General features: G+C 32.4%; 1 protein-coding gene across 7 annotated transcripts in view; it reads left to right on the forward strand.

The window, feature by feature from the left end:
• LOC114930018 (dipeptidyl peptidase 4 omega) overlaps nucleotides 1-19,590 on the forward strand; it is a 373,400-nt gene that overhangs the window by 254,324 nt on the left and 99,486 nt on the right. For all 7 annotated transcript variants that reach the window (XM_085489791.1, XM_085489793.1, XM_085489795.1 and 4 more), the window contains 2 exons: nucleotides 9,421-9,515; nucleotides 14,575-14,649. In XM_085489791.1, coding sequence (XP_085345917.1) covers nucleotides 9,421-9,515; nucleotides 14,575-14,649 — 170 coding nt within the window. The remainder of the gene's footprint in view (nucleotides 1-9,420; nucleotides 9,516-14,574; nucleotides 14,650-19,590) is intronic.

Consider the following 19,590-nt stretch of genomic DNA (forward strand, 5'->3'; position numbering starts at 1 on the left):
GATGCATATGGTGAAATCCGCGTTACTGCTATCCGTTACTACTTTAAATGTAAATTCCATATCCATTTCACTTGGATGAATACGAGCATCAGCGTATTCTTGGCGTGAAATTCTCGCGAGTAACGCGGAAATGTGTAGCAAATAGGAGGGATCTGAAAAGAGAGGACAAAGGATGCGCACACAAATGTATGTAGAATGGATTTCTGCATTCCGAAGTTAAAGTTCCGAAGTATTGATCGATTAGGTAGACATACCAGACTCCCGAATTATATCACTCGCGGATTGGAATCTTAGAAAAGATGGGAAATCCGAGATAAAACGCTCAAGGTTGCTGCATCATCAAAAGCTCCCATTCTTTTTTTTTATCTTCAACTGTTAAAATAGACTTAAAGAGAGAGAATATCGAGTGAAAATGAAAGTTATTAGACATTTCTTTTATGCATGTACTTAATTTAAATCTTTTCGTTTTTTTTTTATTACTTACGAAAATTTTTTAAAGTTTGAAATCGATTTGTTTCCTAAAATAGTGTATAATTGAGTAAACAATTTCTGGTTTTTTTATTTTTTAATTTTACGTTTTAAATATCTTTGTGTGATTAATTCTTCTATGAAATTGCAGTTTTAAATTTGTATTGTCGTTATACTATATTCTGACCCGTTTAATGTTAAAAATAATTTCGTTTGATTCACACCCTCGGATTTATTTTCTGACAGATTTTCACTTTAAATAACTACGTGAATATTTTAGCTCTTGGCATTTTTGAATCTCATTATCTTTGTACAATGTTTTATTTTTAAGTACGTATTTATAAAATGCACTAAATTCCTCTCATCTGTTAAATGCGTCCCGAAAAACGGATGTATTAATTTAATATAAGTTAAAATTAATAGTTCGAAGTACTAATCTAATTTAAAATTATTTATTTTTTTTGCGCTTTAAAAAAAAGAAGAGATTTAGATTTGTTCTAATTTTTATATTTAGAGTTTTTACATATTGAGATAATTTTAGTTTACAGAAGACGCAATTATGATATAAGTTAGAAACTTGAGTTGGAAAAAAGATTTAAAAATATTTGTTTATTTTTAATTAAAAATTTTAATATTTTGTTTACCCCCAAATATTATATTTTAGCTTTAGATGTACAATTTATCAAATTTATAGAAATAAAGTATACATACACATAATTATTGCACAATATTTTATTTTTAAATATGTATTTACAAAATGCAATAAATTCTTCTTATCTGAATCTGTTGAATGTGTATCGGAAAACGGATAGATTAATTTAAACAGATAGATAAATTAAAATTAATAGTTCTGCACGAGAATCTAATTTTAAAATTATTTTTGCTTTTTTCCGCTCTCGAAAAAAGAGAGTCAGATTTCCTGATTTTAGGGTCGTGGGTCGTCTTTATTTAGGACTTTTACATAGGTTACTAAAATTATCGTATTTTATAAAGGCAATAATATGAATTAGAAATCCCGGTTGGTAGAGAAAATTTTAAAATATATTTTAATTAAAAATTTATATAGCTTGTATTATAGTCATTTTTATATTTATATTATATTATAATAATATTTATGCTATTATAGCTGCAGTATAGTTATGTTATCATAATTATTTGCTATATAATTTTTTAATTAAATATTCGTAGCTGTAGTTTAATTAAAAATTTTATATTTGTCCCTGTAATAATATATTATTCCAGCTGCAGAAGTATTATCAATGCCTATAGAGATAATACACAAAGCTCACGTTTTTTATAAATGTACCGTAGAAATATCTCGTGCTATTATTCGCCAAAGACAATGAATAACTATTGAATGTCGCGCGTCGTGAATTTGTTCGGAATTTGTGTCTGATTTTTTCGGTGTTTCGAGAATGTTTACTATAGTCATGTTGACTAAGGCCGTGAGGCCAGTTTCTTTTTCCGTGCGTGATTCGTTCAGACAGCCATAACCACCGGGTAAAGTGTCGTCGTTTCTCGCGAAACTACCAGCAAAGCGGACCGGATCATTGTTATCTTTCGCTAACAGATTCCGTTGGGCGAGAACGCGGCATATGTCAGTCTCTCATATCGCTTCGATATTATTTTTTTTTTTTTTTTTTACCATCCTAACTGGATTATATTCCGTGTTAAATCCGCTGTTTCTTTCGCACAATATTCTTTGCGCAAGAAAGTAAACTCGTCAAATATTATGACCTGTTTTTTTTCACAACAGCGTAATGGTATCGATCATTAAAATTATCACAGAGAAAAAATTTATTTAAATACTTATATAATGTGTATCTTTAATTAAGGTCTCGTAATATTATATTAATTAGATAATTTAATTTAATTTGAAATAATAATTGTGTGAATTTTAAGAATTGTTACACTTTGCACGTGTAAGTAATATACATATTCACGTTAATAAGTTATTTTATTTTTTTCTTTTTATAGATTAATTAAATGAATATTTTAAAATGAAAATTCTTTGTGCATTTGCATTTTTTAAATATTTAATATTAATTATCTGTGTAATTCCAGTTTGATGAAATATTTATAAATTGAACAGCTATACATCTTTTTCAGCTAAATGTGTTGCAAATCGAACAATGATTTTGATGATTACTTTGTTGAGACTCGAATATATTGCAATCTCTCTGAAATTACATTTTATTAACGAGTTTTTTATTTTGTAACAGATTGTTTTTAGTTTTCGCATTCTCGACGAGTCATTAATGTATTGCTAATATTATGACAATGGTGAGAAATTTTGACAGGACATGACATAATAGAGACTAATTGCAAACTAATCAGAAACTTTCGATACAAAAAGTTCAGCCGCGCTAAGATCTTAATCGAGATCCATTGTTGCTTTGAGAAAAGTTTCAAGATTTAATCTTTCACTACCTTAATTTAATTTTTCTCTTGACGAGCATTGTTAGAAATATATATGTATATACATATATGCCTTGTGATTAATTTTGGTTTGAACAAAATAATTGATTCATTATAAATATTCTAAAAATGTATCACTGTCTGAAGATACATAAGATAAATTATTAAATCATAATACAAGATACAATAATGTCTAGAGAAATAATTACACCAAAAATTAATTAGTATTTTATCATTTTAACGTAGATAGCTCATATTTTTTTTGTAATAACATAAAATTTTAGTCGGGTTTAATTCACCGTTATTTGTCGTACGAAAAAAACATGCGTTTTGATGATTTATATCCCATATCTTTCACTTTCATTTTACTTGGAGTAAAATGTGCATCCTGTTGCACGTGTTTACGAAAGAAAATAGGTGCGCGTTTGCATCACCGGCGAAATTTACGCCGAGAATGCAACTCCCTTTCGCATCGCGCCTAAGAAAACTTGATAGTCGCACTTTGCGTATTTCCTCTTCTCATTGTACGAAAGCATAATGCGCGTCTGTTACAAACGTTAGCAGAGGAATAATGCTTCTGTACGACGGAAGTAAACGCGATATTCTTTCTGCAGCGAAGTAAGTTGCAATAACTGCGGCTGGCAACTGTTTACAAATACAATTACAATGTGAAACTTCGTTCTAGTACAATTTTCGGCGATAACACAAACTGTATTAAAACGCGAAAACTTTTTCTGCACTTGTATTATTTTTATATTTATATTATTATATTTTTTTATATTATGTTTTTATAATATCTTTACTATTATCTTTATTATTATATTATAATTAATTATACTTTTTTATTATTATTATTTTTATTACGATGAATAAGATCTGAAGAGCATTTATTTAGCTGTAAACTATATTCGGTTGCTTTCTATAAAAAGAAATTGGTTTAATTAGGTTATTTTTTTTTATAATTACAGCACACATCATATTTTGATGAGATTCGAAAATTGTGTATAACATTTTTCCACATCGCAAAATGCGATGTGACCTTATAATGACCCCGTTCTCTCTCTCTGTTTCTCTTTGAAATGGTTGTGTAAATGACACGTATGGCAGGTCCACTTGTCCCCTGCAACGTGTCGCGCATATTTCGTGTATATATATATACATATATATATATACATATATATATATATATATATATATATATATATATATATATATATATATAATTCGTCCCAGCCGTGCCAGATTTCACGCACCAACCAGCCGGACGTGCGCATGTGTGTCATTACAAAAACATATTTCAACAATATGCGCGATACATATATACATGGTGTTCTAGAACTAGTGGTAAACCTGCTAATGACAGATTCCTCGGATAATTTGGAGACGATTTTTTCTGAACGAAAATGTCGAGATATAAATGTCGAGGTTAAAAATAAGAAGTTTTTCGTTAAACTAAATCTTGTGGAAAATCAAATATTTACAAAATCACGCATTCTTTTATTAATAAAGTTTACTTTAATAAAATTGTAATTTAAGTTTTAATTACGAAGATGCATGATGGCAAAAATTGGGAACATGCAAAAAAATGATGGCCTCTCTCGACATTGTCGCTAAGGAAAAATTGTCTCGAAATGGTCTGCCGTTAACAGGTTTACTATTAATTTTGGGACACCATGTATATGAATATAGACACGGGAAATAGGCCGGCGACGCATGTGGGATTCGACAAACTAGCTGCAAAATTTATTCCAGTCTGTTGTTGGTTTAATCGGGACGCGGGAGTAATACGCGTCATTAATCATTACGTAATGATGCGACATTAAAAGAAACAATTCGCCCCCTTTCTCTCTTCCCCCTCCCCGGATATTAATTAAATGAGCATTGTTTCGCACAAATTTATTTATGCCCGATTTTAATGATGATTTACCGTTTGCTCGAGGGTGAGTCCTAAACCGCCGCGAGCATTAATTTACATTCGTAGAAACTGTTGATGAATTTGATGAAAAAAGTATTCAAACAACTCATATATTAACAATAAATTTTAAATTATTATTATAGCTCGATATTCTCGTTGGGAAATACAATACGTGTCAATTGACGCCTCGGATAGAGATGGACGAATAAAACCTCGATTAAATTTTTTTTACATCGACAATAGATCTCGTTAAAAGTTTAGTCACTCGCGAATTTGCACGAGAATAGGTATCGTTTACCAACCGATACAGAGAGAGAGAGAGATATGGGGTAAAGGGGTCCATTAAAAAAAGTACTCGACCTTAAACCAGTCTGACGCGCGATATTTTTGCCTGATAGCGCTTTCGCGGGAGCCAACCTATAAAATTCACGCTTCGTTTGCATTTTTCGTTTCGGCCTATTTCTTGCGAGATATACGCGCTCGGTGGCGGTAAATCGTAAACGTCGCGGTTCTTCCTCCCATTTTGCCTCCCGTTGTTCCGTCGCCGTGAAATCCCAGAAGACGTCGGGGTCTCTGTTTCCCAACCATCGCTCCCGGACTACATCGCTCCGGATGTCTTCTTGTTGTGTCCCACGTGTAAAGATACGACGATGGTATCTCGTTAACGCTGTTATCCGCCATGAGAAATCGGTCGAACCTCTCGATGTAAATCATCTTCCACGCCGCTGTCTCATTTAAGTGACAAACAACACGAAGAGCACGATAACAAAGCAACTTGTCATATGTTTCGTCAACGATCATTCTGAGGATCTAATTATTTTGCAAAAATTATTTGATTTTCACTCAGAATTTCTATTTTCACAGCTAATTCTCGTTAATCTGAATTAAAACAAATTATTATGATTGATGAGAATTGATTGATACATTAATAGGATTAATAATATTTTTCGGGTCTATATTGAAAATATTTTCTCTACGACAGATTTATAATTATTTTTGAATATATTTTTTAAATTCCTCTTACTAGAGGTTAATAATAAACACATCTTGTTCGTAAACGTATATAGAATATGGTACAAAGTTATTATTTCCTTTATTATGCTGGAAAATACTCGATATATTGCAATTATGTGCGAAAATTTTCAGCATGATTTCGCTCGCACGAAACTATTTATGAAAATTTGCTATGTAGTCTGCGTATGACAAAGGCGAATTTATTTATAATTTTAATACGGCTTTATAATTTTCTCAGTAGATTTAACGCTTATTAATTTGCCATCATTAATTCAATTGTTCGAGCAACAAAACAGTTCTATTTAATCCAGTGCTTTGCACAAGAAATTGGAAATAGCAGGGTATAGAATATTTAAATGCATAGTTATTTCAAACAATTCAGAGTTTAATTACGCATAAAGTCAACGTGAATGCTTTAAGCATATTAAAATCGATGAAAGAGAATCATTGATGTCAAAGCCAAAGGTAAATATTACAAATAAAATAATACACGGATCTTGTAATTGAATGTATAATTATTGAGATTTATTATTCCTTGAATCCTTGAAGAAATACACATTTCTTTATGTGTTGGAAATATTATCTATGATATAAATCTTTAAAGAATTGTGTGTGTATATATCACACTTTTTTAATATTTTAAAAAAAGATTCCGCAATACTTATAAACTGAGGAGAAATTATTTCAGTTTATTAAATTTATAATTTAAAATGTTATAATTTTATAATGTAGCAATTTCTTCAATATCTTTTGTATCAACAAAAAATTATAGTTTTCTTGTATATTATTTGTTTAATTAACTATTAATTAATTACACAGAAAGAAAATGATAAATTATTTCAATAAATCTGCCTAATGAAATTAAACTAAGTGGAATTAAAATGACGTTAAAAGCTTCAAAATAATTTATTATTTCTTCTTTGCATAATTAATTAATAGGAAATGATTGAACGAATTATATGTAATTATGCAATATTCATTTTGGTACATCATCTCTCGTTTCCGTTAATAAATATTATTTTCTGATCTATATCATATAATCTGGGCTTAATTTTTGTATCTTTGCAAGAACATAAAAGTAAACAAACGAAGAATTGCAAGAAAATTACAAGAATTATATTCTCTTAAATTACAAAAAAGGAATCTGTATCTGCTGATCGTTATACACACCGCATATATTGTCGTTATATGCATAATGTAATTCTTAAAGATAAGATGCTGCTTTAAGGTAATAAAATGCGATATAATACATCATCTTGGAAATTAATATTAAAATGTATGTCTCATGATAACAATTACGAAAGTAATGGGAACTTATACTGACGTTGAAAGAGGCAACGAGCTTCAAACGCGCATCCATATCGCTTTGGGAAACTTTGTTAATTAATCTCTCTCTGATACATAATATCGTATTTTAACTTTTATGGCGTCATATTGCCGAACATGTGCTTCTTCTCGGGCGTTTTAAATCAATCTTTCCTTTTTTTGCGCGCGCAAAACTGCATTAAATATAAGATTATCAACATTAAAATGAATAAACTATGTAAGAAAAATTAATGAAAAAAAATCATTTAATTGACAGTTTCCCAAAGATCGTAATCACTCTGACGATTTCGGATTTTTCAAGTTAAAAAATAACGTCGATTCGTTTGGGCGACCTTTTCGTATTTTGTTTGCCGTACGGGGATGCAAATTCTCTCTCGAAAACGAAGCAAGGTCAGTAAAAAAAAAAAAGAAAAAAACCGTTTGCGAGACGCAAATCAACGGTCCTTTTTCCCAAGGATCAAAGTTCGCGTCGGAAAATTTTTCCAGCAACCGAACCGTCGAAAAAGCCGGATCTCCTCCGAGCGATCTAACGATCCGTACGTTGAAATAGCTCACCGTGTCGCGTCGGACGGTGCGATTCGTTCTGCAATACAATGCCACCCCTTGTTTGTCGGTCGGGCGAACAACCGGCAGCCGTGCGGAACGAGGTTTATACCGCAAACACGCAGACCTGTCGCATTTAAAGGGGTGCGTCTGTTTGATATTTCGAGGAAACCTCTGTATCTCACGTACGATTGCTCTCTTTTTTTTATCTACACGTACTTCTAAGAAGGATTCTAGGAAAATTGTTATGGAAAATATATATATGTAATTTTATTTATTATTTTTCTATTGAGATAGATATTCTTTATCATCATTTTTCAATAAATTGTATTAGACGTATAAATATATATTTTTTTACATGCGCACTTTAAGAAAGAACCTTAGAGAAATTATGTGAAAACTATTTGTACATAATTGATTTATATTTATAAGTTTTTCAAGAAGACAAGAGTGTGAGAAAAAAAAAGAGAAAAAATATTCCTCCTGTTTGTCGAATCTTTCTCTGAAAGGAATAAAGAAATTGGAATAGACATACTCTTTAAGTGTCACTGAATCAAGCGTCATTGACCTCGTGTATTTTGCTGCGTTTATCGATCGCCGAATATCCAAAGACAATTAAAAGAAATTTTTCGCGCGAGATATTACTCTCCCTCTATTCTCATCGCCATACATTTACCATAAATTTCCCGCGTTTCACTTTGCCAATAATAAAAAAAAAAAAAAAAGAAATCTGTCGAACGAACGTTTTTCCAGGCATGTGTTCGCGCTCTGCGGAAGTTTCTCGCGCTTATACTCGTTCGTTTCCCTCTCTCGTGCTTTATTCTCTTCGATAACGATAAAAATATTTCTTACTCACGTGGTCTATCGCCACCTAACTCAACGCTTGTTATCCCGGAGGATTTTTACGGCGGCGATCCTGCCAAGATTGATGAAACGACGAAGTGTCGTCTCGCGAAGAACCGATTTTTGAGAAGGACGGCCTATCTTGAAATTTACTCGTACCTTTTTTCTCTTCTCTCCTCTCTTGTTTTCTCCCTTTTTCTATTCTTTTTTCCTTCTATCTTTCTTCTACTTTCATTGCGCTCAAAGGAAAACTACATGCTCGGTTTTCCTCACATAAAAGACGATCGGACGATGTGGAAGCAATTAATCAATCATCATTACCGGAGAGGTTTCGTTTTTTTTTCTCTTCATAGTTCCTAATGGAGAAAAGAGCGAGTGTAGCCGCGGTTTTCCGGAAATCGCGATTAAAGAGACGAAGGAAAATTTTTGAAAAGAATTTTTAGATGTAAGGGATATTTCATTAGGTATGCGAAGAAAGAAAAATATTTAAAATATATTATCAAATTTAATATATCATCTAATTTGAAATATGTATTATTATGAATATTTTAATTTTAAGTAATACAATATATATATTCTTTTTATTGTATTTCGATAATATAAGATATGGATATTTTTAATACACCTCTCACCCATATATAGCATTTTTTGGAATATGTTATTTCATTAAACAAATTTAAACGTTACACAAAGCTTCTCTATGTGTATTTCTGCTTACTTAGCCTGGTTCTAATCAACATGCGTGCGAAGAAGATGAGATTTTGTGAATGAAAGAGTCTCGTTTAAAACATACGCGAATATAAAATAAAATATATGCGAAACGTCATGATAAGAATATCACATTTCTCATCCGTAAATTTAATTACAACACACGTATAATTCTCTTGTTGCAGGAGACGAGATTCTCTACCGGGACGAGATAGGTAATTTAATGATCTACAACGTCAGCTCGGCCGCATCCAAGATCCTGTTGGATTCCAACAATCCCGTAAGTTTTCTCAGATTTCTCCACGTTATATATATAAGTGTATAAAAGTTCTCGTGAGAGAGAGAAGACTCTCCAAAGTTTGCATGATATTCAGCAGACCGTATCGAGAAATTTTCTGCTCATAACGAAACTTGGAGTCATTATTTTATCCCATGTTACATTTCTACTAGAAATATTAATATAACAACATATACTTATAATATGTATAATATTATACATTATATGTATTTATAATATAAATATATTATATAATATATAATATTATAATATATACTAATATAATTATTTTATATCACGTTATATACATTGTCTTGAATTATATGCGAAATTAAATCAGGCTCGCTAATTTTAAAATCAAAATTGAAAATAATTAGAGATAATAATTGAATAAAACAATGATATGCATATCATAATATCTCAATAATATGAAATACATAAAAATAATTTATATCATGCCACTGTGTTATTAGAACAATTAATACCATAAATACCATATAGGATGCGTTCCACCAGTGCGAGAGAATATTTCTGCACGTGCGCGCGCACGCTAATGTATGCGCAACAATTATTGCTGCATTAACATGCGTGCGATTAAATAGAAACCGCTTGGAACGAATAGCCGAGCGAATAATTAATCGTACGAACCGTCGCAACTGCGAGCTTCACTTCCGAAATCGCAGATAACGACCGAAATGCACCAACGAAAACATACATAGTATCTCTCTCTCTCCATTCCTCCCTAATTTTCTTTCCCGCTCTAATTCATATCCGCGCGCGCGATCAATTAAAACCGGCTCTTCCCATTATAAGCGCGTGTACGAAAACGGAAGCCGCGCGTGCGGATCGAATGCGAAAGCAGCGGTTGATGGAAAATCGGCAACGGTCTAGGGGAAGGGTCGAAATGATTTCGCGATGCGGATACGAGAGAGGGATGTAATGCACACCGGGTCGCCGCAATGCATCGGCGACATCCTTCTCTCTCTCTCTCCGTCCTCGTCGTTATTCCCGCCGAAGAGATCGCGGCCGGTGACGGTAATTGCTCGTTATCTTTCACGTTCCGACGCGCGCAATCTATCGTCGACGATCCTCGTTCACGTGCGCAACGCGCGCGTGTTGTAGGATAGGGTGGTAGCTAGGTATCCCGGCTTGTAAAATGATTCATTACGACATCTGTGTGCTACGATAGCTCCTCATCTTCTCGAGATTTAACATCGGGGTGTCTTCGGGACACGCAAGCTTCCGCGAATGATGAATTTACGTATCGTGTGAAGTGGAATTATTTTTTACGCGTACAAAGTGTCCCAGACCTACCGAATCGCGCGATTTGGAGACGATCTTTCCTCGGTGAAAATGGCCAGGCACTGATCATTTTCGAGTTAGAAATGATTGAAAATAAAAGCTTTATGTAAACTAAGCCTTGTAAAAATTTATTATTAACAAAACTACATTTTTTAGTTAATTTCAGGTAAAGTTTACTTTAATGGAATTTGAATTTAAGGGTTAGTTACAAAGATACATGATTTCAAAAATTGGGAACGTTAAAAAAATGATGATTTTTCTCGACATTTTCGCTGAGGAAAAATCGTCTCCAAATCGCCTCAGGAATCTGCATTAACGTGTGACACAGTAGGTCTGGGACACCCTGTATGTATGTACATGTTTTTGCCACATCTGGGTTTTGATTTGTTTCGGATTAATTTTCCCTCGTAGCTGTCATTTCCGATTATTATTACTGTTTTACATTTTTTTAATGATTCGCGGTTTACGAAAATATACAGGGGCTACTCCCCCTGGAAAAATCGAATCAGGGATTTTTAGCTTGAAAATTGCGGGAATTGTTTCATGGAATTTTATTGAGATTCAGGAAATCTCGAATTGAGATTTAATTTACCTAGATTAATATTTGTGTTTTGTGCGCAACTTAATCTCTTTCTGGATCCTGTTGAAAACTTGTTTAAATTTGTATTCACATTGACAGCCTTTCTAAAATTTTTAATAGATAAATACAGTAAAAATATTCTGTAGCCTGATTTCATGTTATACAATACTTGCGTGTTGTACAACATTCAAAAATATTGTTTATTAAAGAAATCTTTTGATTAAAATTCGATTTATTATGTTATGAAAATGATTGCATGATCGCGATATACGAAGTTTATGCCATAATTTTTTCCCGCATTATATACAAAAATAGAGAAAAATTATAATTATATCAGTTTTTATTGTTCTTTGTTATTTCCATAATAAGCTAATGATACTCTAATTTCTTCCTTTGAAATTTTCCAAACGATGAGATGAAAAGACGATCTCTTCTCTCGGTTGAAATCTCTTTTTCCTTTCATCACACTTGCCGTAATCAACAAGCGAAGCAAGCTAATTCTTTCAATTAGGTACAAATTGTGAGAGAGGCACTGAAATGAAAGTGCAAAGTGGCTTTTGACCAGCGTGACGCTCTCGAACTATTTTTTTGTCGTTTCTCTCTTTTTCTCTCTCTCTCAGGTTAAATGAAGTCTTCTGTTCGCTGCATTGTTCGAAATCTTCGAGTGCAACTCGACCCTTCTTGCAGTTTAGACGGACTGCAATCTTATCGGAACATTCCTGCTATTAGTCTGAAAGCTATTAGGGAGTTTATGCTCCGTGTAGCTTTGCTCACGTATGTATATGTGTATATATATACACACATATAGCATTTGTGCTTGGAATGCACTTGCACCGAGAATAGGCTCGTCAGATACAATTGCATCTAAATGCATAATAAATAAAATTCTTTCTACGGTTTTCCTCGAGAATTCATGATATATTGGATGATGGTTGCACTGAAATTGTTTAAAAATGAGTTGTTATATTGAAGAAGGATATATATATATATATATATATATATGTTTATCTTTGTAAAGTGTAATTTTTCACACTGTGATTACTCAAGATATTACGACGATAAAATTTAATCCACGTGTTATACATATTTTTTTAGTACGAAAAATAAATTTTAAACTGCATGACAGATTAAATTTGCATTTTATTTCTGTACGTTACGTATAAAAATTTTGCATGTTGAGTAACAAGTTTATTAGTACGTGTCAAGCTGTCCCTGCAGAACACTTTAAAATGAGTTCCGAAAGTTTCTAATAGAATGATAACTTTACCACGTAACATAATAAAACTGTCAGTGTCACTTTGTTTTCGATGCCGATATTGTATCTGAGATAAATCTTTTTTTTCTGAGAACTTTATTGAACCGGATAAACATGTGTATGCATCAATGATAATAAATATGTTAGCTAAACATTTTTTTCACAATCTCATTCTTTTTAATACACTTTAATAATAATATCATATATATTATTATTAAATAATTACATATAAAATAAACAATATTTCTAAAAATATATAATATTTATAAAAAAAAACTTTATCTTGAAGATTTTAATGACACTAATTCGTGAAATAAATTTTTTGTGTATTAATTAATATAACGAGATAATTTGTAAAAGATTAACATACACAATCAGAGATATATCAAGAAAGGATTCTTTTTTTCCTAATTCAAATAAAATCTGAAACTCTCATGACTCTTGATTAATTTCCACATGCGCTGTTAGGCTCTCACAGGTCAATAAAAAGTAGCACTTACCAGACTGACAACTCAAGAACGGGCAGAAGCATGACCCGTTAACCGCGTTTATCACGCGAATAAACTTGTCGTCCTATTAAGGTAATAATGGCCTTCGTCGGCCGCCGTACAGTTATTACCGTATTATTACGATCGCGATGGTACGGCTTAAACTGCGGACTATCATCCCGGATTGATCCGGTCCACCGATCGGGGCGGCAGCTGCCGGGAAACTAGTCTCGCTCGGATCTCGCGACCTCGTCCCATTAGAGGAGAGGGTCACCGCCGTAGCTCATTCAGGGACGATCGTAATTTACTCGTCGTGATTTCGACAAACCGCGTTCCGGCATAATGCCTCCTCTGATGCGCTCGTCACCGCATTCGCAGTACGTTTCCATCCTGCTTAACGACTCGTTTTACAAGCGTAATATCAACGATAAGCTCCCATCCTACGGACGAGCACGATTTGGCCTTCGATTATCGCGGCTCGAGAGATTTTCCGACTTTTCTCTCACTCACTGTGTGATTTTGTTCTTTTTTTTAATTAGTTAGTCGGAGTGTCCAGTTCCGAGATTTTTTTATCTTGAGAATTCGTGGAATTTTTTCCAAAACCGTGTCTTTGATTATTTTATTCTTATTTAGCATTATAAAATGATGAGATAGTTAAGTTCTCGTTAAGATTTCGTGTGATTTCTTTGGATATCTTTTAGTATCTTGTATAAATTTTGTGGAAAAAGTTTGAATATTTAAATAAATTAGTACTCTTTAAGACGATCATAATAAATTATACTTTTTGTTTTATATTTTTGCATATATCTTTAGATATATTGTATTTTTAATATATATTGTCCAAAGTAATTTTATAATTTATATTAATAAATCAATAAATAAAATGCTAAAATAATTACATTCTTGATAATTATATTAGTAATCGTACGAATTGAAAACATTAGATAACGCATCCCATATAAAGGTGTTTATTTTAAAAAGTTGCATCTACAAGTTTTCTTATTTCATCTGGAATTTTAAACAAAAACATCTGAAAGATTAAGGAATTCTTATAGAATATTTTAAGATTTTAACACCGCATTAATGCACCTTCTCGTATTTAGGTACATTGTATGCGATATGGTCCTGTACAGATACTGAACTAACTTTTCGTGTTGTAATTAGTGAGCAGCGATCACGTTTGCATTTTAATCCTTCACGGTGGGTTAGAACATTAATTCACGCGGGAAATTAATTAAGCATTAAATGCAAATTATAATCGTTTTGCGTTTCGTGCTTCCGGACGAAAGCCAAATTCAACAAAGCAACTTATACACATAATGTTATAAACTATTTATTGAGGATGTGAAAATTTGAATTAAAATCGAAATATATGATTTATATTGCAATAACATTTATGAATAATTCTGTAATAATTTATTAATCTTTATTTTACAGTCCTTGTTGTCGAGCTTTGATCATCAGTTATCCGCCGACAGGAAGTATCTGTTGCTCGCCCTCAACTATCAAAAGGTAAGTGCTTTAAATTTTTGGCTTTCAAATAATCGCGAATATATTATTAGGACATATTACGTTAAAGAAATTATTTGCGTGACAAAAGAAGAAGCGAACGCGTTGATCGAGGCTATATATTTTATTATTTAATTAAAATAACGATTTTGAATCTGATGATGTAATAATTACTATGCCGGCGGCGCAACTCTCCTCGCAAACATATGCAAATTAAGATTACAGCAGTGCGATATAATTGTACCTGGCTCAGCCTTAGGCGAGCGGGTAATTTCTAACTTTGCATGTCTGATGTCCTCGTAATAAACTCAACGATAGACCGCGAACTCTAATATTAATGTTAATGAAGAGGTGTCTTCTCGTAATAACAATTCTCTATATATTTTCGAATAAATTGCAAGTTAATTTGTTTTTGATTTGAAAATTATCTCCCTCGAATTTATATTTTGCAAATATTTTTTTCTAGCAACATGTGTTGAAATTTTATCTCTCTTTATGAAATTTTAAGCATTCAATTCAAATATCAGTTTTAATATTTAATGAGAATTAAGTTTTAAAATGATTTTTAATGTATTTATATATTTAATGAGAAATATATTGAGAGTTACATATTTTTAGTCGAAATATCGTTATATAATAGTTTGAAAGATTAATCTAAATTGTAATTTTAAAATAACGCTTACATTTCATTCGAGCTAATTTCCAAGATAAAAGCGTATCTCTTTTGTGTAAAATTTAAATTTGAAACTATAAAAAAACCACATAAAAATAATTTAACTTTTATTTTATATATCTCGTGTAAAATAAATTTATATAAAAAAACTTTGAATTTTAAATCATACTACATGTGCGTTCTACAATTCTTTGTAAAAAGAAATACAATTATATTAAAAGGAATATATTAATATGCTTTGTAAAATATTTTTGTATATGAGTTACAAAGAAGCAACTCAGGAATTAGATTTTTTTCTGAAGAAGCACGATTTTTTTATCGATGCTGACATTAATAAAAATTCGAAGTGAGCTTGACATTTTGCGAAGATTGCGAAGGCAGAAGGTTAGATTACTCGAAAGTTATTCCTATTGCCGAGCCGAATGACTGCAATAAACGTCTCGTTCCTTTTCTTCTTCTACACTCTTCGAAGTACACCGTTCGTCAAGCGAACCGAGCAGTACGTCAAGGTAGGAAACCGCTTAAACTTTCAAAGACCAGTAATTATATAAGGAAGCGAGACCATTTACGAAACTCTCCTGCGTCTACATTCCGTTAGGATGCATTCGGATCCGAAGCCGCGAGCTAGATTAAGGCGGTAATTAAAGTGATGCGAAGTTTGTTTAATCCAGCGATACATAGTATAGAAGTCGTATAATAGAGCAACACGTTTTAAACATGTTACAAGTATAAAGTGGAAAACCGGTATATTTTTCTTTTTACGTTTTACCTGCAGGACATTCTTTTGCATGTTTGTTCGTGTTTTGAGCTCAAAAGCTATGAATTTCATTACTATAATTACATTACATTTTTTTGTTTGAAAAGAGGCCAATCTCTTTCTAATTTTTAATAGTAATTTTTTAATTTAAATATATTTGTTTTACGGAATATGAAGAGAGAGAGAAAAAGAGGATAGGGAAAAGAATTTCAATTTCTCATATATTTTATTTAATTTTAGATATTGAAAGAATTTGCAATTACGATATTACAATTGTTTAATTAAGTTAATTTCTTGATCAGCAAATCGTTTAAAATTATGTAGGATTTCTTTATGGATTTTTAAATTTAAATAAATTATTTTGATATGCAAAAATTTTATATGTAAAATTTTGGTTTTTTCTAGGAAAAAAAATGCGTAAACTTTTTTATTTCATACATATAAACTATATATGTATGATAAAAACATGATCACTTTTAATCTTTGTGTCTCTCCATTGAATAATATGAAATTTTCCCTTCGCAATTTTTTTAAAACGTCGCTTAAGTCATACGTCAAATGTATATTATCGCAGTAAAAAAAAAAAAAGAACCCCGGATTGAAACTGAAATTCGAAACTCGTACAACGCTTTCGCAGGCAAAAAATTTGCGGCGCAATTTTAATTTTCGTTTATTCGACCAACTCGTGCGCGGATTATTATCGCTCTGGCTGCTCTTGACGCGGCGCGATCAACTTAACTCGACGCGATCATGCGGAAAGAGAGACATAGAGAGGAGAGAGAAGTTAAATCACCCCATGGCAAGCTAAACACCATATAATATCAGGCGCGGCCGCGCCACGTGGGGATTCTACGATTGTGTATGCGACGACCCTTGTCTCCCTTTGTCCTCCCTCCCTTTTCGACCCCTGTTGGGTCACGGAATCCAGTGTCGTGCCCTGGCGTCACCACCCATAACCGACCAACAACCGTCCATCCACTGTGAACGCCGGTCGGTCCAATTGCATACATTACCACTACCATATCTCGCCCTTTCATCCGCTTCTCCTTGCGTATACAGGGTGGGCCATTTATTATCCCACCGTTTTTTCCTGCGTCTCTTTAAGCAAATGTTTCGCGCAAAAGTTGTTTAAGGGGGACGCGAGATAGCGATATTAATTAGTTTACAGATGGTATCTCTTTCGGGAGATTGTTCGCTGTTTGTCACTTTTTTTTAACTGGAAATCGAAATTAATTTTTTAATCAAAATTGTAGGTCTCGTTAACAAATTGATCTCGCTATTTTGTGTCCCTCTTCAACTTAAAACAAAACAATTTTTGTGCGACAATTTTTTTTTGTAAAAAAAATGAAGATATTTGGGACGGGATATTAAAATAGCCCACCCTGTATACGCGCGCGTCTTTCTCCCTCCTCTCTCTCTCTCTCTCTCATTCATTCACTATGCGTCTCTCTGTGCCGACGGTCCATCGTGTGTAGCCGTGCTGTTACCGGCGCACGTGAAATCCTGAGTTATGTCCTGGACGGACCATCTGGATATTCGAAGAGAGAGACCAGACCAACGGGGGTAATCGCTGACGGAGAAATCGCCGAGGTTTCTCCTGTTACCTGATCCCGCCGATGCCTCCTCCGGAGCATTTTGCGAGATTGGACAGATCGGTGGGTTGGGCCCGCGAGTAGAGATGGGATCGAGTTCAATGTACTTAAAAATCCGAGTCGAATAATCGAATTTCATTCAATTCTCTAGAGAGAATTCGAGTAATAGAAATAATATATATTCCATATATTGAAATTGAATACTTTTTCTCGTGTGATGTAATCGTAAAAAGTTCGAAATCGTGCAAACAATTTGAATACTCGTGAGAAACTTAATCCCATCCCTATAACTGCGAGATGATTCCAGAATATTTATTACCGCGAGAAAGAAACGTAACAGAATTCGAAAGACCTACGCATATATTGAGAAACACTGTGTTTTTATATCGTTGCCAAAAGCTAATAGAAGAGTTTTAGACTTTGAACTGAATTATTTGTAGTTGCAGCGTTATTTTATCATTAGTAGTTATTTTGAAAATTTCTATATATCTAAGCATGAATTAATTATTATATTGCAAATTACAAGATTCATAATTGTTTATCGCACTTTAATTGGTGATAACTCGATAATTTATGACAGATGAGAAGGGCTTGTTCACCATATAGAATAATATAAAATAATTTTGCTTTAATCAAAATATATATTTATTGTACTTATAATGTTCAATGTACTTAAAAATCCGAGTCGAATAATCGAATTTCATTCAATTCTCTAGAGAGAATTCGAGTAATAGAAATAATATATATTCCATATATTGAAATTGAATACTTTTTCCCGTGTGATGTAATCGTAAAAAGTTCGAAATCGTGCAAACAATTTGAATACTCGTGAGAAACTTAATCCCATCCCTATAACTGCGAGATGATTCCAGAATATTTATTACCGCGAGAAAAAAACGTAACAGAATTCGAAAGACCTACGCATATATTGAGAAACACTGTGTTTTTATATCGTGTTGCCAAAAGCTAATAGAAGAGTTTTAGACTTTGAACTGAATTATTTGTAGTTGCAGCGTTATTTTATCATTAGTAGTTATTTTGAAAATTGCTATATATCTTAGCATGAATTAATTATTATATTGCAAATTACAAGATTCATAATTGTTTATCGCACTTTAATTGGTGATAACTCGATAATTTATGACAGATGAGAAGGGCTTGTTCACCATATAGAATAATATAAAATAATTTTGCTTTAATCAAAATATATATTTATTGTACTTATAATGTTCAATGTACTTAAAAATCCGAGTCGAATAATCGAATTTCATTTAATTCTCTAGAGAGAATTCGAGTAATAGAAATAATATATATTCCATATATTGAAATTGAATACTTTTTCCCGTGTGATGTAATTGTAAAAAGTTCGAAATCGTGCAAACAATTTGAATACTCGTGAGAAACTTAATCCCATCCCTATAACTGCGAGATGATTCCAGAATATTTATTACCGCGAGAAAGAAACGTAACAGAATTCGAAAGACCTACGCATATATTGAGAAACACTGTGTTTTTATATCGTTGCCAAAAGCTAATAGAAGAGTTTTAGACTTTGAACTGAATTATTTGTAGTTGCAGCGTTATTTTATCATTAGTAGTTATTTTGAAAATTGCTATATATCTTAGCATGAATTAATTATTATATTGCAAATTACAAGATTCATAATTGTTTATCGCTCTTTAATTGGTGATAACTCGATAATTTATGACAGATGAGAGGGGCTTGTTCACCATATAGAATAATATAAAATAATTTTGCTTTAATCAAAATATATATTTATTGTACTTATAATATTACGATGATATTAATATGCGTAACGAATTAAATTAACACACTTTATTGAATCCTCTCTACCGCATGTAATTATATGTAGTGTCATACAAATTCCCCGTGAAATCTAAAATGTATATAGAAGAGCGCA

This window comes from Nylanderia fulva, unplaced genomic scaffold (genome assembly GCF_048542155.1).
Source record: "Nylanderia fulva isolate GAGA-0341 unplaced genomic scaffold, ASM4854215v1 Scaffold9, whole genome shotgun sequence".
NCBI classification, from domain to species: domain Eukaryota; kingdom Metazoa; phylum Arthropoda; class Insecta; order Hymenoptera; family Formicidae; genus Nylanderia; species Nylanderia fulva.